The sequence below is a fragment of the Sphaerodactylus townsendi genome, linkage group LG05 (assembly GCF_021028975.2).
Source record: "Sphaerodactylus townsendi isolate TG3544 linkage group LG05, MPM_Stown_v2.3, whole genome shotgun sequence".
Classification (NCBI taxonomy): domain Eukaryota; kingdom Metazoa; phylum Chordata; class Lepidosauria; order Squamata; family Sphaerodactylidae; genus Sphaerodactylus; species Sphaerodactylus townsendi.
Genome location: NC_059429.1, coordinates 81,721,722 through 81,746,794, shown reverse-complemented (window position 1 = coordinate 81,746,794; position 25,073 = coordinate 81,721,722). Strand labels below are relative to the sequence as shown.

The following is a 25,073-nucleotide window of genomic DNA, read 5'->3' as shown; positions in this document are numbered from 1 at the left end:
GAGTTTTTTCTAGGTTGACTTCCTGCCCTTTACTGCCAGCCTCTCTCCAATTGGCCAAAATCTATGAAAATAGTAGAAACTGCTAACACCTTCCCTGTTTACTATGCACTAAAGATGATTATTAACCCTTTTTCAAAAAAGCCAAAGAGTTGAGGAAACAATAATGGTACCATGAGCAAAGACCTAGATAACAGCAGCAGCAGCAGAGTTTGGATTTATAACCTCCTTTTCTCTCCTGTAAGGAGACTCAAGCCAGCTTACAAGCTCCTTTTCCTTCATCTTCTTCTGATAACTGATACCTTGTGAGGTAGGTGGGGCTGAGAAAGTTCTGAATGAACTGTGACAAGCCCAAGGTATTTTCTTTTTCCTCTTTCTATATTTTCTTATTTGTTTTTAAGCTATATTTGAAAAAAATAATAAAAATATTATATAAAAAAGGAATGTAGGAGTGGGGAAATAAATCTGCTTCACCACAGCTCATGTAGGAATCAAATCAAATCATGTAGGAATGGGGAATCAAATCCGGTTCTCCACATTAGAGTCCACCTGCTCTTAACCACTATACCATCCTAGCTCTTGTGGCAGAAAACCTTATGCAGTAACCTTATGAACTTTATATGGATAGATTTATTCTTCAAAAGGGATCTCATCCTAAACAATAAAAGGCTAACAGATGGAATATTGCGACAACAAACTATCTACAAATTCCTGTGAAGGACTCATTTGGAACAAAGCTGTAAGAGTCCTGCGCAGAGATTGGCCCATCCTTCTGTGCTTCCTTTTCCACCTTTTCCCCAAGCTGCCTGATGCCTCCAAACCTTTTCAATTGTCCTTTGGACACCTGGCACTTCCCAGGTCTACTTCTGTCACTGCCTTGCTCCCCCTGACACCTTCCGGTGCTTCCCCTGCCCACCAGACACGCCCACCGCTGTCCCAGCCTGCCAGACACCTCCCTCCACTCAGTGGTGGGATTCAGCAGGTTCGCACCACTTCATCAGAACTGGTTCTTAAAATTGTGCTTGTATACAGCCAGTTGTTAAATTCTTTGAATCCCACCACCGGAACTGGTTGTTAAATTCTTTGAATCCCACCACTGCCTCCACTTCTCCAGCCTGCCATGCACCCCCTCTACTACCCCAGCTTCCAGGCTCCTCCCAGTGCTTCCCTGGCTCACCAAACACCCCTGCCGCTGCCCTGGGCCACCAGACACCTCCCACTGCTCTTCCCTATTTCTACATGTTCTCTTCCAATTCCCTCAACAACATGCCCGCTGCCCTCCCAGCTCGCTCCCCATTCCCCCATGCCCTCTCTTAACCCTCTTACTGCTGGCAGCAAATAGAGAGGTGAGTTGGGGGGGGCAGAGAAGCAGCTGCAGTGGTGGGGGGTGGAGAAGGCAGGTAGGTAACACAGTGCACCTCCCCCCTATCCCCACTAATTTTACTAGGCCATGAAATGGGATTGACTTCTAGTTTATTATATAAGGCAAATCAGACTTTACATGATATTTACAAGTAAAATGCAGAAATCTTCTAAAACTTGTGAACAATATAAAAATAGAAAATTCAAGCCTCCTGGCTCTCCCCCAAAGGCCATGGCGCCACCCCAGGGCAGCTGCCGATTGGCACCACCCCAGGGAAGCTGCCAATTGGGCCTCACGCCTCTGGGCTGGTGGCCGATTGGCGACCACCCTGGGGTGGTGCCATGGTGGGATTCAGTTGGTTAGCTACTGGTTCGGCAGAACCGGTGCAAACCGGCTGAATCCCATCTCTGATGTTACCTGAGCAAGATTTCTGGAAACCTATTTTTTTGGTAAAACTCATTCTCTAGGTTACTTTCCAACAGTACTGACACTCTCTGAGCAAACAACAAGAAGAAATGGGAAGTCAAGATATCTTGGCTGAACTAGCCCCAAGTACATACCTTCTAATGTTTGAAAAGCTCAGAAAAATGCTCCAAAATAAACAAAAGATAAAAAACTATACTTTTATTTGTTTACTTATCAGCTTAATTTATAGTCCACCTTTCTAATAAGGGTTAAAAGCTGACAATCAATGAGTTTTCAGATCAGCTTTTAAAAACTCATATAAATGAAGGTAGCTTTGGATTCAGTGCCTGAGAACCACTAGACTTCAATTCATCCTGTATTCTACTTAGCTCAAACAAAGATACAGTATATTCTGTTGGGGGGTTATTTGGCCAAGACAAGAAGTGGAAACTTTTCCTGTTAGGTGGCAGACACATGATATGAGTCTGGACAGCACCTGGAGATCTACATTGAGCAGAGAATTGGGTTTGATAACCTCCAGTGTCATCTCCAATTCGACCAATCTACAACAAAGGAATTCCTCATGTAAGTTTATGACATGGGGGAGGAGGTTTTAGTCTGTGAACCAAATGCTTACAAAAAAAATCTTAATAAAAGGTGGAGCTTCATTGTAGAGGGAGTATGGCAAATATGCATAATCAAGATCACTTTGAAGGCAGAACAGATGATTAATCAGGAGGTGAGGAAAGGGTACGAGCTAGAGGCTGAAAGAATATAGTGGAGATGTATTGTCCAAGTGGAGGTTTGACAGTTCTCATGAGCCACCAAATTGATAAGACTTAACTTCCTATTCATAATGGTATTACTTTTTTCTGTTTGACCAAATTCCATCCATGTACCTGTACTGACAGATTCAGCTCACAGTTATAGCTTCATTAGCTGAGGTATCATTCATTAGAAGGGGAAGAGTTATCAAGTGCCCCAAGTCCCATGAAGGATCCATTCAATTAATAAGTCTGTGTTAGACAGAACCCTAGTGGGAGACAAATTCACCATCCTTCCTGTCTGTTCCTTACCCCCTTCTGATATCCACTTATACCAAGGAAATTAGATTTGTATTCTACGTGACTGAAATCTGTATAGTTAATTAAGCCTCTGATATCATGAAAATTGTAAGGGAGCAACATAATCTAGTGTAGTCCTAGTAACCATATTCATTTTTTGTCCCTTACGAAGAAATGTTTTGAGGCTGCCTGATCATTTTTGCTTATCTGTCAAGCAGCCGATTTCAGTTGCTGAAACCCACAATGTGTGTGGGTGCAACGAGTTTGGCTTGGTTCCTGGCCCCAGGGAAAATGTCTGAAGGGCACATAAATATATCTTAAACCAACTTCTCCAAGTAACTAACCGTAAACATTCTGCCAATTTTTTCAGTTTTTTTTTGTTACATGTCAACTATACTTTTGTGGTAATGTTATCATATGTTTGCTACTGTCAGTCTTTTCTCCCCCAGTTTCTTTGTTATTTAACCCTGGGAAAACCATGGGAATTCAGAAGGTTCTGACCCATGTCTTGCCTATACGCTACTGTTACAGCTCTACTTTTTGAGAGGTAGAGTGGCTGGAATGAACTTCAGAAAGGGATGCCTACACTCCCTAACAACCTTGTACACCCAAGGCTGGATCCTAGATCTCCTGTCAATTTGATGGTGTATGGTGGCACTGAAAAATCTCTGGTTGGAGATCCCTTGGGTTCCTTCGTTTCTTCACAAGTTGAAAGATACTTCATGGAAGGAAAATCTTATAGTTTTAAAGAGTCTTTTATGCACTCTTCTTTTTGTTTTCTCGTCTTTTTTGCATTTATGGAAATAAGCATATGATGGGTAATGACATGGTTGAGGAGGGAGAGTATTCCTTTTGTAAATGTCTTGAAACTCTGAACCACAAACTCTTTCTCCATTTTTTTTTCCTTTCACATTCAGGAACTAACTCATTGATTGATACATTTTGGAATAAGAAGGTCTCTCTTCCCCCTCCTTGTCCACTCTGATTTATATTAAGCCTGGAAGGCTTGGCCTTCTGCTGAAAAGTGTGACTCAGTTCTACTTCTGGAGCCGCCTAAACATTTGCTTTACCCCAGGGCATTTTAGAATAATGCATTTCAGTTCTGGCTACCTGTTTATGGCACTTTAAAAACTGAGCAATGCAAGCTAATCTGGTAAAGTTATGTGCTATTAGGATCTTGCTGCCATGCAGGGCATTCAGTTAGATCACAGGTGTCAAACTTGCGGCCCTCCATATGTTATGGACTACAGTTCCCATCATCCCCTGCCAGCATCATGCTGCAGGGGATGATGGGATCTGTAGTCCATAACATCTGGAGGGCCATGAGTTTGACAGCTATGAGTTAGATAGTTCACAGTTCTGAACTGCAGTGTCTGTGTACCTACACAAAGAAACTCAACAAGTGTCACTCTATATAGTGACCAATATTTTGTAATACAATTCATGGAGCATAGCTGTGGCTAATATGAAGCAGGTCTGATCTTGACTAATGTCTGATGGTAGATCCTTGAGATATAGTTATTTACTCCTTTGACATCTAACCCACCCTTTCCTGACCAAGACAGGCTCAGGGCAGCTTAGAACAATTTCCAACAACAATTAATATCATATGATGTACAATTTACAATTTAATATCTAAAATTCTCAGCATAAATGTCACCAGCCTTGAGCTCTTTGAAGGAAAAGGCAAGTACACCTTTAACAACATTAATAAAAATTACCACTTTTTAGAACCATATTGTTAAAAGAGTATGTTGAGCTACTTACCTGGGTATACAGGCAATTTTTTTAAAAAAAGGTCAGGTTCCACTCCCCCTCCCAATGCTTTTGGAATAAAAAACAAATCCAGACCCTCACTGTTTCCCAAATCATTTTTGATTAGTTGGGTAACATGAAAAACCCAGCTTAAGTGAGTTGAGGATCTGGGTCAGAATGGTCCCTTTATCTTCTTTTTAAATACTGACAGATATTCTATTTTGGATGAAATCTGTGTTGCAAATTTAACATGTGACTTAAACCATGGTCCTCATTATTCACTAGTCAGTAGATTAGGCTTATAATGGAAATTCTGTTTTCTCCAGTCCTATTTATCTGCATGGTATTTCAGGCAAAAGAGTGTTTCTACCTTTGCAGACAGCCAAAGTGGTAGGTTTTCTTTTCAGAGACATCAGCTTCCATATGTTTTGACTCCCAACCTTCATGATTCCATCATCATCTCTCTCTCTCTCTCTCTCTTTCTCTCTTTCTCTCTCAGGTTTTGATCGCTATTTTTCTAGTAGGACATTGGATAATAACCGTCGGAATATTTGGTTTGCTGAATTCTGGGAGGATAACTTCCATTGCAAGCTGAGTCGCCATGCTTTGAAGAAAGGAAGCACCATCAAGAAGTGTACAAGTAAGGGGCTATAAAGAGATGGGGAGGATCTAGGGAGGGTGAAAGAATCTCTCAGAATATTGCATCAATCAATGGAAGATTTCCCATTCCTCAGCTTGTAACAAAGAGAAGTTTCATTGCTTAACTGGCCATGCACATGAGCACTGTCCATTTGGAGCTTGCAGGCAGTTCTCAGTTCTGAAGGAGATAATGGTTGCTATGGTGGATCAGATGCAAATGCCGAGTTCTCTGGAGGATTCACTGGATCTGGTTGCTGAATGGGGAGATTGTTAATATTTATTCATTTTAGCTATTTCTGTGCCATCTCTTCAGAGTCCTGCTTGAGACAACTTACAATTAAAACCACATCAAAAAAAATAATTTTTAAACAAGAAGTTAAAAACAAGCCATGAAACAGAATCATACTATCAAAAAGCTAGCAAGATTAAACTCCTAATTAAAAGCTTCAATAAAAGGATGTTTTTTGCCCAGCCACCTAAAAGAAAGAAAAGTAGGTGACAGGCAAGCCACCAAGGGGAGGGCATTCTAAAGGTGAAATTTCACCACAGAACATGCCCTGTCTCTAGTCACCACCCCACATCACCTCTGAAGGTGAACTCACAGAGAACAGTGCTTAAGAGGCTCATCCTAAAGGCATAAATAGTCCTTTAGGTATACTGGCCCCAAACTATTTCACTGAGGACCTTAAACCAGAGCATGGTGATCAGAGCATGGCTCACTGTGGCTGGGTCACACTATCTGAGAAACAGTTGGAGCTGGTGAATTAGTAGGAGCTACTAAAAGGTCCCTCATGCTATAAAAGCGAATTCCTTTGGAGGTCCAACCACAGGGTATACCAGTGGTGGAGAACCTATGGCACGGGTGCCACAGTTGGCACTCAGAGTCCTTTCTGTGGGCACTCACGCACAGAGTTCATCATGAGGGAGGGGGGTGGAAAATCTCCCTCCCCCCCCACACACACTTCTAGGCTGACCTTGGCATGATCCTTTACCTGGGAGTAAGCTCGGTTGCTGGCAATGGGGCTTGCTTCTGAGTAAACCCTCCTAGGATCGTGATTCACCCAATTGAAGTGTTGCACAGTTGCTTCACTAAGCTTACTCCTGAATAATGCGTGCTTCAGAGCCAACCGTTTTTTTCTAAACTAAAAACTCAGTATTCAGGTTAAATTGCCATGTTGGCACTTTGTGATAAATAAGTGGGTTTTGGGTTGCAATTTGGGCACTCGGTCTCGAAAAGGTGCGCCATCACTGGGGTATACGGTCGGCTTGCCCAGGTTCCTTTGGTCACCAGAGGGAGATGGGGTGGTAGGGTTTCCGGATCCAGGTTGGGAAACTCCTGGAGATTTGGGGATGGAGCCTGGGGAGAACCAGGACCTCAATGCCCTAGTGTTACCATTCAAAGCATCCATTTTCTCTAGACTATAGAGACCTGTAATTCTGGGGGATCCCTAGCTCTGTAATTCTGGAGGCCAGCATGAGCATCCCTAGCATAGAGTCCATAGTGTCTTCTCCTGACATTGTCTCTTACCATTGCTATTCAGAGGTTTACTACCTCTGAATGCAAAAGTTTCCTTTAGCCACCATGGCTAGTAGCCACTGATATACCTATCCTCCATGACTCTCCCTTTCAAAGCCGTCCATGCCAATATCCATCACTACATTCTCTGCCAGCAAATTCCACATTTTAACCACTTGTTGAATAAAGAAGTATTTCTTTTTGTCTATCCTTAATCTACTGTCCATTAACTTAATTGGGTGAGCTCAAATGTTGTGGGAGAGGGAGAAAAAGTTTTCTTTACTCATGCCAAATTTTATAAACTTTCATAACTTAGTTTTCAGTTTTTAAAGTGAGAGATCCCAGATTCTTCAACTTTTCCTTACAGGAAAGATTTTCCAACCCCTTAATCATCTTGATTGCCCTCTTCCAGACTTTTTCCATCTCTGCAATGCCCATTCTGAGATAGGGTGACCAGAACTTTATGTAGTTTTCCAAATAGGCTGCGGTATCGATTTATACAGAGGCATTATAAGATTTGCTGTTTTATTCTCAATCTCTTTCCCAATAATCTGTAGCATAGAGTTCACCTATTTTGTAGCTGCACATTGGGTTTATATTTTCATTGACCTATCCTATTGGGTTCATATTTTCATTGACCTCAAGGTGTCTTTCCCCCTCAGTCTCAGCAAGTTCAGACTCCTTTCTTTTCTGAATGTCTCCTTTATAAGTTTTGTCATACAGTTGCAATATAAATGATGTGACATATATAACATATATTACGTGACAATACTGCTGTCCAACATTACTAAGAAAAACTTCAATTAAAAACATTGAACTCTGCTTCCAGTTACCTTCACCAACTACCTTCAATCTTATATATAATTATCTTTTTGTAATGTTATATTTATAACTATTTTTAGCATTACACAGCCAACTACAATGTTATAATCCCCATTATAATCTTGTACAATGTAACCTGCCCATTCTTTCCACTCTAATTTGAATTCCATATCATTTATCATATCATAATATTTAGCCAATATGACAAACTCCATGACTTTACATTGCCATTGGAATCTTTGAAGTTTTCCAGTTCTTGCAGCAGTAGATAAGTATTTAAACAGGTCAGCATATTTCTTACCTTTCTTTGCCACTAAAATACCTAGCAAATACATTTCAGGCTTCATTTCCATCTTATCATTCAAAATCTTTGATACTACTTTATGGATCTATTGCCAAAAAAACTCTAGCTTTCCTGCATGTTCACCATTGATGAAATAGAGTACCTATTTCTTCTCCGCATTTCCAGCACCTGTCAGAACCTTTTTTGATCTTAGCCAACTAGTGAGGTGTTATGTGCTAGCAATAAAACATCTTATAATAATTCTCTTTGTAACTGTTAGTGAAACTTAAATCTTTGGTCCATGATTTTTTCCAGGTGTCTATCATATTACGTTCCACATTTCTAGGCCAACTAATTATATAATTCTTTACATTCTCCTTCTCCATATCTAAAGCTGGGCAAACTCCATACATCTTTTTTTTAAATCAAATGTAAATCCATCTTCAATCATTGATTCTCTAATACACCTATGTCTGTTGCAATCTTAAAAGATTTCTTATCTTTATCAAAACAATTCTTGGGCTGTCTTTATAACCAAAAGTCACAATTTCTCCCTAATACGTTTATCACCTAGTCTATATTCTAATTTATTCTAATTTTCCACTTCTTACTTGTTTTTCAACTATATCTGAACACCATATCCATCTATTCTTATCTGATAAGTATCTACCATGTAGTGAGACTCAAAGCAGCAGGTGAAGATTATATTTGCTTATATTTCTTCCTGACTCTTAACAAAGCAAACCTAACAGAATGATGGAGAAATTACTTGTTACCTTGGTCCTTGTTATATAAACCACTCCTTTAGCCTAACTAAACATGTAGCTTCAAAATACAATTTAAGGTTTGATAGCATCGTGCCCCCTCTGTTCTTTTCATCGCACAATATTTTACATATAACCCTGGACTTTCTACCACTCCCTATAAATTTTGTTAAATCTCTTTCTGGCTTTTGAATGGTGTGTCAGAGTTAATTGTTGGAATGCACTGAAAAACAAATAAAATTCTAGGCAAAATATTCATTTTTATTACAGAGATTTTTTCCATCAATTATAATTTTAATATCTCCCAACTTTTTAAATCATTCTTCACATCCTTCCATAATTTTTCATAACTGTTTTGAAAAAGCATTAAATTAGTTGTAGATACCATAATTACTAAATATTTTACCTTGTTGTCATCATCAGTTCCATTAATTGCTGTTTTTTGGACCAACCATATTTTTCACTAATATTTTACATTTTTCTTTGTTAACATTCAAATCTGAAACTTTTCCAAAACTCTTTAAATTTTCTTTCACATATGCTACTTAATTAATTGGGTCAAATCAAAACTAGATCATGAACATAGTATCTCAACTTGAAAATGTCCTGTTTGTCTTTCACTCCTTTAATACTTTCATGATTCCTAATTTTTTTGTTAAATGTTTCAAGACCTACTATAAAGAGTAAGGGAGAGAGAGGACACCTTGTCTAATCCCTCTGTTAATCATACATTGGGTGAGATCCCAGTTAATGATATTTCTAGCCCACTGCTCTTTGTAAATTTCCCTAACTCAACTAATAAACTTCTCTTCACAACCCCTTTTCTCTAACACATCTAATAATAAACCCCAATCCAAACTAACAAAGGGCCGTTCTGCACGGGCCAAAGAAACAGCTGCACACCAGCATAATTTATGCTCCTGGAGCCTCAGGACTGCTCACTTCAGGGGTGGCAGCTGTGAAAACAGCGCACCAGGGATTAATGGCGTACCTAGGCAAACTGGAGCCCTGGGCAAAACCTGAGTTTAATGCCCCCCCCCATGGGCAGCCACCCTCTCCCACCATGACCAAACAATGATTTTTTTCCACCAGGTCGTTTCAAAGTCACCATCACATTATAGAACATGCCCCAACTCACAAATCTGAACACAGCAATGGGCCATGCTACACAGCAGAAATATTTTTTGAAAACATTTTCAAAATGCTTTCAAAATGTTTTATTACTGCTATGAAAACATTTTATGGTGTTGTATCTAGTCCCCCCAATTGGGGAAACAGCATCACTTTCAATGTTACTTAAACTGGGGACCCCAGATTCTCCCTTTAAGGTGGATTTAAAAGGAGAATCTGGGCTCCCTAGTTTAAACAAGTGATGCTGGAATCCACCCCCAAACAGCATCATTTTCAATGGTCCCTGGGGGGGTGCATGGCACTCGCTGGCCATGTGGAAAGGGCCATAGTTTGTATTTACCATTGTAACTGGTCTATGATCAGAGAGAGAGAGCTGGAAAAAAATCTCAGGTTTAATTATGTCTAGCATTATATCGCTTCTGCCCTAATTCATATCTAACCTAGACCATGATTTATGTCTCTCTGAAGAGAAAATGAAATCTTTCACTAATCTATTCCTATCTCTCCATATGTCTCTTACCTCTACTAACTAAAAAAAAGATTTAGGCAATTTCCCTTGCTCATTATCATTAACTATATTTTCTCTACCTGACTTATCCAGCTTTAGCACAATTACCCCATTCAAATCTCCGTCCAGAAAAATAATGATGTAAGACCACTGAAAAATTTTACTCAACAAGTCTTAAAAAAAAAGAACTTTTCCCCTGATTTGGTACATACACCCCAATCACTAATACCCTCTTTCCATTAAACTCAATCTTTACCAACAAAAAAGTCAATTTGGACCAGAATATAACGCAGTAGGTTTCAGCCATTTTTTAACATAAATAATCACCCCACATTTTTTATCCTTCTTTTCAGAGAACTTCCCATTCGTTAATTCTAAGTTTTTAATGGCTTTCATCACAATGTGTGTTTCTTGAAGACAAATTACTTGTAAATTTATCCTATTTAAATAACCAAAAACATTTATTCTCTTTTTTGGACTGTTTAAACCATTAACATTCCAAGACACAAAATTCAATTTCTGAAACATTGCCATAAATATTAGGTTACTTCAAATTTCCAGTACTTCTGACATAACTCTTTTTTATGTTTATGCAAAAAGTCTTTAACCCCCTGCACATCTAAAATCCTCCTTCTCACACATTCAAATTGGAAAAATAAGCCTTCTGGGATTTCCTATTTAATGTAAATATTATTTTTCTTTAAAACTTCTATTAGGTCATTATTATTTTTCTCATTTTCAATAGTTTATAAGGAATCTCTTTCATTACTGTGACCACTTTCCCATTTACTTTTAGTTATTTTCACAGTGGTCATTTAATGTTTCATCTCTAAGAGACTTTCTTAGAAAACCTTCTAAAATATCTCTGGGGATTTTCTTTTCTTCAGCAAATTTTGAATTAATCCTAAATTCCTCATTAATTTCTACATTCATCTCATTTTCAGATTTTCCCAGAAAATCAGCTAGAATCTGTATCTTGGGTGCTGTGTGGTTTCCGGGCTGTATGGCTGTGTTCTAGCAGCATTCTCTCCTGATGTTTCGCCTGCATCTGTGGCTGGCATCTTCAGAGGATCATGATCCTCTGAAGATGCCAGCCACAGATGCAGGCGAAACGTCAGGAGAGAATGCTGCTAGAACACGGCCATACAGCCCGGAAACCACACAGCACCCAAGTGATTCCGGCCGTGAAAGCCTTCGACAATACACAGAATCTGTATCGTTCATTGAGTAACATTCTCATTATCTAACTCATGTATAGCACTAAACCTTAAGCAACTTTCTTTTTGTCTCATTTCCAATAACAGTAAATCTTGAGTTTCTCTTTTTCTCTTTTTCCTAAGTTGTGAGTTTTTCTTGCAAACCATCCATCCTGATGTTCATGGTTTTAAAGCCATTCAATAAATGATTAACACATTGTTCCAAAATAGTAATCTTTGCAACTTCCTTTTTAATGTTATTCAAATCATCATCTATTTTGTTCACTTTTCTATTGGTATCCAGTATAGTTTCTGACATTAAGTCAATTTTAGCCAGGAATTCCCAAGCAGTATATCTATCAGGCCCTATGCTTGGGCATTCTTTTTACGAGGTGTCATTTTCTCAAGTAAATGTAACCAAAATTGTAACTTATTTACTAAATGTCTCTCTATTAATACTCCATTCACCCAATTTGTGGAAATCCTCCAGAAACTCTTCACCGTCAAACTGTTTTTCACCATTCTGAATAATGTGTCTTCTGCAAACCTGACCACTATACTTCTCGGCTCCAGTTCCAGATCTTTTATGAACTTAAGTAGTAGTGTAGGCCAGGATCCAGTGGTACCCCCAAACTATGAAACTGTTTCTTTTGGGAGAATGCAAACCCCTCCAGGACAGGCTGTCCCTTCAGTCCCTTAGAAGTTTTTCTATTGACCAACATCATCTGGTGTCATGAGTTGCCTTGATGTAGTATGGAGGATAAGTCTTTACCAGAGGAAGAGGAGGACAACTCATATGTAGGACTGACTTTGGCAGACCCTTCCAATGAGGGTGGTGTTTCAGGGTCTCCCATAAGGGGTCCTGAGTCAACATTGATATTGTCCCCTGAGGCCGCACAGTCTTCAGACCTGAAGGCTCGACCATGGACTTGCCTACAATTAGACCTGCTACAGTCTCCTGAAGTGCCCCAACAGCAGAGGAGGCAAAGGGCTAAGGCCTAGGCATGGCCTAGGCACAGGACTGTGCACCTGGCACCTCTGGCCTTGCCTCTGCTAAAAAGTGCTTGAAGAGACTGATAAATCACCAGTTAGAGTTGCTAGCCTCCAGGGAGTATCTGGAGAGCTCTCTGAATTATAATTGGTCTCCAGTTAGAAGAGATCCATTCACCAGGAGAAAATGGCTGCTTTGGGAGGGGATTTCTATGAAAGTATACCCCTCTGAAATCTCTCCCCTTCCCAAGCCCCATGGTCCCCAAGCACCACCCCCAAAATCTCCACAAATCTCATAATCCAGAGATAGCAACCCTAGCCCCAGTGCTGTCATGAACCAACAGCACCTGGAGGAAAACTTCCTATCTCAGGCTTCAAAGAGGCTGCAGTCAGTGTGGGCTCAACTTTTTTGCAGTGTCCCTGCCCGCCTTGCCAATTCTTAGCCATTCTTGTTAATTGACCCTTAGACTGCTTTTGACTCTGTCTTTTGGAATATATAACTTTAACCGAGACCTTAGGATTCCTTCTGACTTTATCTTTGATTGTGTTATTGGACCCTGGACCGTGACCTGAGAGCCCCTGCAGTCAGACCCTGTGGTTAATGGGACTTGCCCCCTTTCTGGTGGCTAGGACACCTCAGTCTTGTTTGGACTGAACTTTAGTTTACTGGCACTCACCTATCCTTTACCTTCTCCAGGCCCCTGCTCAGGACTTCCACAGACCCACCCGGTTTAACTGTTAAAGAGAAATAGAGCTGGGTGCAATCTGCACATTAGTGGTTTGAGAAAGAAAACCTTAGCAGTAAAATTTTGGAGATTAGTTAATGATGATTGGATTAAAGTCGTTTGTGCTGAAGCTGCTCTTTATGAATTAAGAAATCTGGGAAAGTAGTGGATCTTCTGAAGCAAGATAAAATGTCAGATTTAGATTAAAGGGAATAGAGGGCAAAGTTTGAAGAACCAGACTTCCATAGAACAAGATTAAAATAGGTCTCTACATCAGTAGGGATGTTTGGTAGCTGGGATGGTGAAACAGGAGTGTCATTTTGTATCATGATTTGTGGTGCATAAAAGAGAGAACTTGGGAGGAAAAGTGGATGCTTGAAAAGCCCAGAGAGAGTATTTCAGAAAAGAGTGGATGAAGCAAGGAACTACTTTATTTTTCTTTGTGATCATTAAATAACACCAAAACCACATTTGACGAAACTGACACACTGGGTGCATTCCCCAGCGCCCTGTCTGCCATTTCCCTTGCTAAACATGCATCTCCCTCCAGTGCATTAGTTTTCCTTTGCATTGATTACTATCATTCCTCTTTCCATGCCATGCTAATACTTCCCTCATTTGCTCATAAATTTCCATTACACTACAGCAGCAGCCTCCAGATCTATCTTAGCAGCTCTTTCTCTGCATTTTTGTGTGCATCTTTGCACACAAAGACACATTTAAAATAATGAATTTAAAAATGTATTCTAACAGGTTGTAGAACTATGCTGAGAAGGGATGCAATACCATGGAAATGTACCCCGAACTCCCACTAGATGATTACATAAAATATTCAAGGCATTCATACTACTTGGGGCTGCTTTAAAAATGTTTCATTTGGTTTCTTCTTTCAGTCTCTCAGATTAGCCCAGTTTCTTTCCTTATTGCTGTATTGTTGCCTTTGATTCTTCTCTGAAACAGGAACTGACAGTTGGAAAGTGCTCCAGCTGCCTCTGCTTGGTACCTACTTGGCATTTAATGCTTTGCCCTCAGTTGGGAATGCTGGCTTGTTCTGTGTGCTGAAGGAACAAAAAAGCAGTAACTGGAACAGAAGGCATGCAACTCTGGCTATTGAGTGATTGGGATCACGTGTGCAAATATAGTACTACCAAATATGAATGTATATGTGCCGTCCATGATGCACATGATGCAGAATGTGCATGATCACTCTTTCTACTCATATACTTATTTTTGGACAGCTTTTCCCTTTCACAGACCCAAGAAACATAAAAAGGATCTTCCAGGTATACACACACCACAAAGATATTTTGCCAGACCCAGATTAAAAGAGACAGAGGGTATATATAGGTTGAGTCTGTTCAACTCACAGCTTTCATCTTTTGCTAGTATTCATGCACATATGCCCACTAGCATTTAAGAATGCTCCATTAAACATGGTGGTTTGTATCCTACTGCTATATTCAGCCAAGTTCAAAACCTTTCTCCAGACGAAAGAGACCTCCTCCCATCTAAGTTGCTTCCATGAGGGATTCATCCTTGCATTGACAGCAGGAAGCATCACATTAAAGAGGAACATTTGGACATAATCCACATATGACTAGACTGGATCCTTTCACCAGTTGTACTACCGAAAATAGAAATGCTATTTATACAAAATAAGAAAAAATGCAGGGTAGCTATGGATGCCTGAGGCTTTGGTTGCTAACCCATAGTTACCCTGTGGAGGAGAGATGGAGGTAAGCTTTACCTTCAAAATGGTAACGTTAAGATCAGAGTCCTCCCCTTTTCTCAATTTAAAGGCCTTTTTCTGTTTGCATATACCTTTTACCAAGCTGCATTGTAGTGATGCAGCATGGCTGAGGATAAGAAAGGGGGAAAGCCCTTTCAAGGGATGCTTGTGTGTGAGGGGGGGGGGCTACACAATGCACAGAGAAGGGCATGGGTGGGGTAGGCGGTAGTACAGCAAGTCAGTACAGAGCATGGGAATATGGCTGCTGTTTAGGATTGCCAGTTCTGGGTTGGGAAATTCCTAGAATTTGAGGGGATTGTCTGGGGAGGGCAAGGTTTGGGGACAGTAGGGATATAATTCTACCCTCTGAAGCTTTCATTTCCTCCAGGGAAACTGCTCTGGAGATCGGTTAAAATTCTAGGAGGACACCAGACAACTGCAGGTTGGCAGCTGTAATGCTGTTCCTAACTGTTCCCATATCACTTGCTGCCGCCGCCACTGTAGTACGGACATGTTTCTGTGCCCCCATCTAGAAGCAGACTTAAGGGGCTCTTGCCTTTCACATACCTGGCTGATCCTGGTTCCTTCCCAAGTCATACTTTCCACTTCAGAGTCTGTTTACAATCCCACCTCCTCTTTGATATATTTGTCAGCAGAACTCATGAATCTGAGTACATGCCTCTACTTGCACAGCTTCCTGTTCAGAGATGTTGTATACATAATTAACCCATAACCAGCTTCTTAGTTTATAATTAAAGAATATGAGAACTGAGGACCAAAAAGGCAAGGACCTGAAATCTCCTCCTGGTGGCTGCAGGGAACACAGAGTGGCCTTTAAGCAATGATTGTGCACTTTGGATACATCCTGGATAGGAGAGCAAGAAGACAGGCAGAGACAGACATCTAAACGTGTTGCTCTGTCCCTGCCACTTTCTCTGTTTTCTCCTGTGAGCTGCTGTGGCACCCATGGATTACACAGAGCCACAGTGTCTGGTGAGGAGGGTGAGTGGATGTGACAACGCAGAGATAAAGGAGAGGTTCCAGTCACTTTCTGTACTTAGGACTTGAAGATTGGGAGTCATTTACATGGCAGCCGATTTCTCTGGGTTTCCTCTTCTCCTTTTAACAATGATTTTGCACTGTATTTTCCATGTCTGGATATTTTTATAGAGTGAAATGTTTTAATTGGTGCTGGAGGCATGAGGTGCCCAGCACCAGGGCTTCTGTCATTCCAGATCAGAAGCAAAGTTGCACTGAGGTGGGGGGTAGGGAACAAATTCTTCTCCATGCACTCTATGTCTGTATCACCTCCTTTGCCAGCCTGAACCTTAGTCCTGCACTTAGCAGATTCTATTCCCTACTGAATCTTCAATCTCCCTTCCTGTAGAAGTCAAATATTGCTCATGATTCACTGAAATGAGAATATGTGAGTCACTGATTTTATCATTTTATGCTGGCAGAAAATAATATATGGACTTGGGATGTGATACTCAAACATTGTCTGTGAAGATCACAATCCAATGTCCTAAACCATGATATACTGAAGTAAAACCGTCAAGCACCGTAGTGTCTATATCAACTTCATTCCTTGATCCAGGCCAGAATTTTAGACTGGCTTGGATTTATCGCATGATATCTTCAAGAATTCCTGGTGGACTAAAAGGACTGAAAAGGAAGTTCTAGAAGCAAATGACGTGATCTGTTGCTCTAGCCTTGTGCTGAAAAGAAATGTATTTTATTAAATTCTACATCTGTTTCAAATAGTGCTGCCTACTGATTTTCGGGCCTGGTCTTCTAAGCATTTAACACAGTTTTGCCCTTTTGCTTACATATCAGAGAAGAGAATCAGTATTGCTAACTTTGTGGCTGTGTATGCAACAATAGATGCATCTGTCACATTCTTTCCTGTCCTGGGATGACTGTAATGAACAGTGTGTGTGCATGTGTATGTGCATGACGGATGGTGGGCCCAGCCTTACTATCATCATGTTGTCATGTGTATTTTCAGCTATTTGCTGTTAAAAGTGACTGCAAGGGATTAGACCAGTAAACAAGGTGCACAAGGAATCTTTCTTGTTGACAGCAACGTTGTTGAGGTGATGGTTGCAGGTGGCATGTTTACTGAAGATGGGAGAGATTGGCTGTCTGCTTGCTGAAGGAAGACAGATAAAGGTGTCTGGGCTTTCAGGCTAAGAAGATGTGGTGGGGCTGGGGGCTGTTTACTGTCTGTTAAACATATTCCTCTTTCTGTCTTTGCATTTGTGAGGAATTGAGCACAACCACTGCTATCTGCTGTATATCTTAGTCATCATTTGCTCATTTCATTTTTGCTGCCCCAAAGCGATAGGAGAATGCACTATTTATTTATTTTATTTATATGGTACTTTTCAGCACAAGTGTGTGGAGCAGTGTTCTCCATCTAGGTTGTCTATTATCTGCATCTTTTTAAATTTCACCTGTCCTCTGAGAAGTACAGTGACAGGTTCAAAGTAGCCAACCAATAAGGGTCTTGGTGGAATAGGAATTTGAACCCAGATCTGAGTCCTAATTTTACCCTCTACCTACTATACCATATAGGCCATATTACCAGTTTTAGTTTGCATGAATGGAAATAAACAACTAGTTCCATAACCCTATTATCCTAGTTCCTGTGATGCCAAGACTCTACTGCTGTGGAGTTAAGGGAATAGGGTGTTCTTTGGAAAAACTCAGGTTAATTCAGGGTTCCCAAAGGGCAACCCTGATCCTGTGTGAAGTCTGTTCATGTGTCATGTTGACACAGGTCTTGTGTGAAAGAAACTAGATCCAGAGTCCCACAAAAGCAGCCAAGCATAGAAGATGCTCCTTCTCTGTTTTTCACTACTTTTCTTGTCAGGAAATGCTCTCAGGGAGGGTCCAAGTTCAACCCAGAAGCCATGCGGAAATAATGGTCAAACTGGGATGTTTCACCTCCTTATCCCAGGATATATTGGTTGTGGGGAAAACACCTAGGTTAGGCTAAGCATGTGTAACTGGTCCAAGGTCACCTAGCAAGCTTCTGTGACAGAGTGGGGATCTGTCCCTGGGACTCCTAGTCTAATAATGTATGTCCCATACCACACTGACTTTCAGGACATTCCCTGTTATTAAACATGATCTAGGAATTCACTTTGTGTGTGATGACCATGGAGGTAGTTCAAAAGGCTCCCTGTGAGTCATTTTATTGATGGAATTCCACAGGTATAGTCTGTATTAGTGTGTTGATAACAAAAACAACAAAGAGGCCTGTGGTACTTTAAAGGCATATTTATCATGGCATAATATTTTGTGGATTTGAGCCCAGTTTGCAAAATACATGAAACAATATTCAAAGTTGGCAGGTATATAAGTATGTGTAGTCAGAGAATAAAGGACAGACCAGAATAACATAAAATAACTTAAAAGGTGTTTAAAATATATGGCACAGTTTCTCAGAAAGAAAAGACCATTGCATGGCTACAACTAGACAGAGCCAAACGATACCTGTGTATTAGGCATCCCAGGTGGTCAAGTTTGCTGTCAAAATGTCCAAGGTGATGGATGTCTGCTTTGGCACAGCATGGCTTGTTTTTAAACACCTTGCAAGAGCTCAACTTGCTATGTTCGCATAAAACCCGCCTGGGTAGTGATGGCTCTCTCCTCTCTAATGTGAAGAATGTTGTTTTTCATGGAGTGAAATCAGATGTGGAGGCCAACGTCAAACTCAGGAAAATGGCCCATTATTTATCAGCACTGTGAAAAGAAATGTCTGTGCTTTTTATTTCTTGTTGAAGTCAGCCCAAAAGATTCTGTCAATAGAAAGGGGGGGATGCTATGATCGTTTTGCCTTGTATCCTTGTAAGAAGTGATTTGGGGAGGGGGGGGGTCAGTGCATGTGTCTGGCAACCATCAAAACTTAAGGATCAGAGCACTCTACAGCAGCCATAGATGTATAACAGTGAATGGAAGTTTCTCTCCAGGCTGACATGCAGACCTATATTTATCTGTCACATGAAATTTGTCAGTTTGTTATTGCTCCAGTTTGGTTCAGATGAGAACTTGCAGAAAAAACTCATTTCTACCTTATGATTTGGTTTCTGTGCACTGTAGTGGATTCTAAGGATCAAAATACACAGTATGTGTCATGAGCTGGGTCACAGGTGCCTGACCTGACTTGCAGTCACAAGTATGATCAGGGTATTTTTTTGCTCTGTTGGGCTTGGGAGTGCTGAGAGAGAGAGAGAGAGAGAGAAGAAGAAGAAGAAGAAGAAGAAGAAGAAGAAGAAGAAGAAGAAGAAGAAGAAGAAGAAGAAGAAGAAGAAGAAGAAGAGTTTGGATTTATATCCCCCCTTTCTCTCCTGCAGGAGACTCAAAGGGGCTGACAATCTCCTTGCCCTTCCCCCCTCACAACAAACACCCTGTGAGGTGGGTGGTGCTGAGAGAGCTCCGAGAAGCTGTGACTAGCCCAAGGTCACCCAGCTGGCATGTGTGGGAGTACACAGGCTAATCTGAATTCCCCAGATAAGCCTCCACAGCTCAGGCGGCAGAGCTGGGAATCAAACCCAGTTCCTCCAGATTAGATACACGAGCTCTTAATCTCCTATGCCACTGCTACTCCTAGGAAGGAAGGAAGACCTAGGCATTTCTGCTAGTAAAAACAAAGTGGAAGAGAAACTTGAAGCCCCTCCTGCCCCCGCACAGTGCTCCTGAGAAATAAGGAACAAGTGAACATTTTGAAAGCGAGTTCCCCCAATAATTTATGTTACTAAAAGTTGGGTTGGGTTACTACTGGTCATTTTTGTTTGATTTCCCCCAATCATTTTTCTTACTACAAGTTGGGTTGGTCAGACTCGTGGCACACATATCAAGAATTTTGGACCTAAGCATTTTATGGCTTTAATGTGTTCCATGTCAGCAGAGGAAAGCCAGGGCAATTCTATACATATACCTTCCCTGTTTGCGCAAACATACTGAGATTAAATCACTTCTCTGTGTTGTATGTTATCCAGGCAATTTTTATTTGGGGAACTGACAGGGCCATTTATGCAATTTTCTTACATCAATCTACTCTAGGGTATTTTAGCCTATTTACCTGGGATGGGTTATCATTTAAATATGGAATCAAAACTAGCTGGAGCTTGAGTTAGTATAATGTAATGGTTGGGTCATCATTCAGGAGGATTTTTCTGCTTCAAATCTCAGTGATGACCCCAATTGGTGTCATCATTATTAATTGTCTATGTACTATGTACTATTTCCCAAGTGTGTTCTTATTTGTGGATACTTAAATCCTCACATCAAGGCCACACTTACCCAAAACAGATTTTTCAGCAACCTTTGGGGGACACCCTTGGTTTGCAGAAAAATCTAAAATGTTACAAAAATGCATTGGGGCGGGGGTAACATTTCTCCCTAGTTAAATACTTTTGAGGGTGTGGCAGTGGCACCCAGGAACCTGACAGTTGCTTTGGCAGTGAGGAAAGAAGCCGTGGCAGACCCAGAGCAGTTCTGAGTAAGCTGCCACAAGGGGCAATGTTGAGGGGAAGCTTGAAACATGGGGTGGGGGGTGGGGACAGACAAAGAGAGGAAGACAGAGGACTGGGAAAGAGAAAGAGAAATTGATGAAATAGGGGGTAGAAAGAGGGATAAAGACAGAGTGATAAGTGGGGGGCAGAACCAGACAGCAAGAGAGAGTGGTGGGTAGGGGCAGAAAGAGAGGGAGATGGGATGGGGCAGAAAGGGAATACTAGAGAGTGATGGGTAGGGGGCAGAGAGAGTGGCAGGCATGAGGAAGAAGGTAAGAGAAGGGTTGATGGGATGGAGGAAGAGTGAGAGTCAAAGAAGAAAGGGGAGGTGGAGGAACAAAAGTGGGCGTATGCCCCTTCCCTACAAGTTTCTTGCAGGTCCCCTCTTGTCCCATGTATTATTATTCTTGCTATACCAGCATGCCAAAAAAAGAAATTAAGGTGACTAACCTCCAGGCCTGTAAACAAATACAATGCATCATCCAAAGAAAAGGAATAAGGAGAAAAGAGTAATAACAACAACAAAAAAACAAAACCCACATTCTCACAGCCACCAATCTTCATATGGAGATCATGACTTGCTTCAAGGGACTGTTGAAAGGTTATTGAGAACTAATATATGTGGAGTATTTAAATGCTCTTTAATCTGATTCTGATAACAATTCTGATATGGCTAAACTGATAGCTATTTTCTTGTTCATGCATAGTCTGTACCAGTGATGGTGAACCTTTTAGAGACCGAGTGCCAGGGCAGAGCAAGGGGAAACTCTGTCTGGGGCACGTGTGCACCCTTTGCCCCTGCCCTGCCCTGGAACGTCCCTGGACTGCCCTTGCCATGCCCCACAGGGTATGCATCGCATACCCCTCACCCTCTTGGTGCTATGCCACTGCCGAGTGGCCAAACTAGGGTGACAATCGTGCCCACAAAGAGGGCTCTGAGTGCCACCTCTGGCACGTGTGCCATAGGTTCGCCACCACTGGTCTATACCCCAATTCCATTGCTGTCCTTTATATTTGGGAAAGTTCCTTTGTCTTTTTAAAAAAATCAATCATAAAAACACAGATTGGGCCCAAAAACAAATTTCATAACTAGGATATGCTTTTATTTATTTATTTATTTATTTATTTAATTTATTTATTTATTGTTTCGATTTATAAACCGCCCCATCCCCTGGGGGGATTCCAGAAGACTTAGGTTGCTCCTTTGGAGATTGCAAAAGGATCACTGGGCGAAAGGGCATATTTGTTCAAATGCCTTTTCCAATATTTAAAATGCCCTCCCCAAGCATCAGTTAGCTGTGCTTGTGGGGGAAGGCAGGGACATAGGATTGAATATGACTTTCTCCCCAAGAAGAGCTAATTTCACCTTTGGAAAGGTATTTTGAATAATGGAATGTTGTCTGTTTATCACATTTTCCTGCTATCCTTTCTTTACGGAGTTCAGTATGGTGTACATGGTTTTCTCTATCTCTCTTTTATCATCAAAACAACTTTACAAGGTGGGTTAGACTGAGTGAGTGTGACTAGTTCAGTCGTTACCCAATAAGCTTCATAACTGAGTAGGGATTTGAATCCCAGTCCCTAGTTCAATACTCTAATTAGTAGTAGAATAGCAGGAAAGAGATAAACACCCTCTAACTCAGGCATGGCCCTCCATCATTCCTGTATCCCCTCCTCAGTCTCTTTCTGCCTTTTGCTCTTAATGTGTCAGGGGGATGGTATCTATGTGATTAAGATGCATTCCTAACTCAATGTAACTGTTTGCAACAACAAATCAATGCTGGTGAAAGATATATATAACCAGCCTGCTATATGCAACCACTGCCATTTGGGGCATTCTTTCATTGATCTTTCCTTGATGGCTTCACATGCTTTGTAGATAACTAGGCTTTCCATGACACCCCAGTCCCATGAGAAAAGTCCCATTCTTTATCTCTTGGGGCAGGAAGTCAGGTGGCTCTCTATCATTATCTGCTTGTGATCTTGGGACGCCTTATCTCCAAAGATAGTTTTTCACAACTTCTTGGGAAAATGGCAGGGAGGCTCGCTTGGGGGATAAAGGGGACTGTGAATGCCAGCCTCGCCAGAATGGACTTTTCTAGTGCAGTACTTCGATGCCTGCTCAATAAACGATTCTGATCAATACCTCAGAGTTCGTTTGTTGGCTTAAGGGTCCAAGACCTAATGATAGCCTCAGACTCTCTGGAGATATATACTTATATTTATATTTGCATTGCATCTTCACATTCATGGTCTGGGAAGGCTGATCATTACAAAAGATATTGGCACTAGCATCTTCTGAAAATCTCCAATGCTATAAAGCGACCCACTGGCTCCATTATTAAGTTCTACAAGCTGCTGATCACTTCATCTTAATGATAACTTAGCATTAGGTGAAAATAATTTAAGAGCATTGTTTCTGCAGAGGCAGGTGAAATTCGGCAATCTGAGGAGTGTCTTTAAATTATTTGAGTTTGACAGCAAATAAATTATCTCCACATTTGTCTGTGGAATGTTTGCTTACCAAACAGACAGGGGGAAAATCACTTCATTGCTGCCCAGACTGAAATAAATAATGCAACCAGATGGAGCTTGTTGATTTTGCTTCCCAGAGGGTTATAGAAATACTGTCTCCATCATCAGTCTGGGAAGGGTCCTGACCTTTGGTAATTCCCTTTAGGGCTTTGAATTGTAAACCCAGCAGCAGAACTTGGCCTGAAGGGCAGTTCCAATTTTATAGTTTTGCTTCTCTAAAAACTGGGAACATGAACAAGAAATTATGCTTCCATTTTGTTTGTGCATGCAAACTTTTTTGGCATTGCTGATCATCAACTTAATGTTCTCTGCCAGCTGGTGCAGCTTTCATAGAATCATAGAGTTAAAACAGCCACAAAGGCCATGAAGTCCAACACCCTGCCATGCAGGAATACACAATCAAAGCATTCCTGACAGAAGGCCATCCCTCCTCTGTTTAAAAGCTCCCAAAGAAGGACACTCCACCACACACTGAGGCAGTGCATTCCACAGTCAAACAGCCTTATTGTCAGGAAGTTCTTCCTAATGTCTTTTTTCCTGTACCTTGGATCCATTATTCCTTGTCCTACCTAGTCTTTGGAGCAGTAGAAAACAAACTTTCCCCCTTTTCAACATGACATCCCTTCAAATATTTAAACATGGATATGATGTCACCCTTTAACCTTCTTTTCTCCATACTAAGCATACCCAGCTCCCTAAGTCTCTCCTCTTAAACGATTAAAGATCGTTTACCATTTTGGTCATCCTCCTCTGGATCCATTCCAACTTGACAATATCCTTCTTGAATTGCGGTGCCCAGAACTGGACACCGTACTGTAGGTGAGGTCTGACCAGTGCAGAATAGAGAGGAGCAGCAGTGGTGTAGTGGCTAAGAGCAGGTGCACTCTGATCTGGAGGAACCGGGTTAGATTCCCAGCTCTGCTGCATGAGTTGTGGAGGCTTATCTGGGGAAGTCAGATTAGCCTATGCACTCCCACACACGCCAGCTGGGTGACCTTGGGCTAGTCACAGCTTTCTGGAGCTCTCTCAGCCCCACCTACCTCACAGAGTGTTTGTTGTGAGGGGGGGGAAGGGCAAGGAGATTGTCAGCCCCTTTGAGTCTCCTATAGGAGAGAAAGGGGGGATATAAATCCAAACTACTCCTCCTCCTCCTCCTCCTCCTCCTCCTCTTCTTCTTCCATTACATCCCTCAATCTAGACTTCTATTGATGCATCCCAGAATTGCATTGGCTTTCTTGGCTGCCACATCACATTGCTAACTCATGTTCAGTTTGTGGTCTACTAAGACTCCCAGATCCCTTTCACCTGTACTGCTGTCAAGCCAGGGATCAGCCAGCCAGTGCATTTCATTTTTTCTGCCAAAGTGTAGTATCTTACATTTACCTCTGTTGAAATTAATTTTGTTAATTTTGGCGCAGCATTGTGATTTGCCCAGGTCATTTTGAATTCTGACCCTGTCCTCTGGGGTATTAGCTACCCCTGTCCAAGGGGCTTGGACAGATTTATGGCAAATGCCTTAGCAGACCAGGTGCTTGGGAGCAGCAGCAGCAGAAAGCCATTGCTTACACATCCTGCATGTGAGCTCCCAAAGGCATCTGGTGGGCCACTGCGAGTAGCAGAGTGCTGGACTAGATAGACTCTGGTCTGATCCAGCAGGCCTGTTCTGATGTTCTGATGTCCTAATTGTTTGTTTGTTTGTATGTATGTATGTATGTATGTATGTATGTATGTATGTATGTATGTATTTATTTATTTATTTATTTTATTAATTAGATTTATAGGCCACCTCATCCCCGAAGGGCTCAAGGCAGCTCACAGTATGTTGCAGGGTGTGGATGGGACATACCGTCAACAGGGAGGCCTAGCTCAGCACAATCTAGGAGTGGCATCACATTGCTGACAGCACAGGGACACTAGTATTTGGCCAAAAGATCTATTGTTGAAGCCATTTTTACTATAGAGGTTTTGTCCAAATACCAGAACAACCCACAGTGCCAGTGATACAATGATGTTTCTTCCATCTTAGGGCCTTGGCTGTGTTCTTTCCTTTTGGGGTAGGCAGAAGGAGGAAGGAAAGGGTTAGTGACTACTTGTTTCAGCCTTGAAAATTCATTTCAGTTACAATTTAC

At 41.3% G+C, this 25,073-nt stretch overlaps 1 protein-coding gene across 3 annotated transcripts in view; it reads left to right on the top strand.

Annotated features, from left to right (window-relative positions):
- Nucleotides 1–25,073, top strand: part of GRM4 (glutamate metabotropic receptor 4) — a 388,193-nt gene that overhangs the window by 276,134 nt on the left and 86,986 nt on the right. For all 3 annotated transcript variants that reach the window (XM_048498003.1, XM_048498005.1, XM_048498004.1), the window contains one exon: nucleotides 5,084–5,224. In XM_048498003.1, coding sequence (XP_048353960.1) covers nucleotides 5,084–5,224 — 141 coding nt within the window. The remainder of the gene's footprint in view (nucleotides 1–5,083; nucleotides 5,225–25,073) is intronic.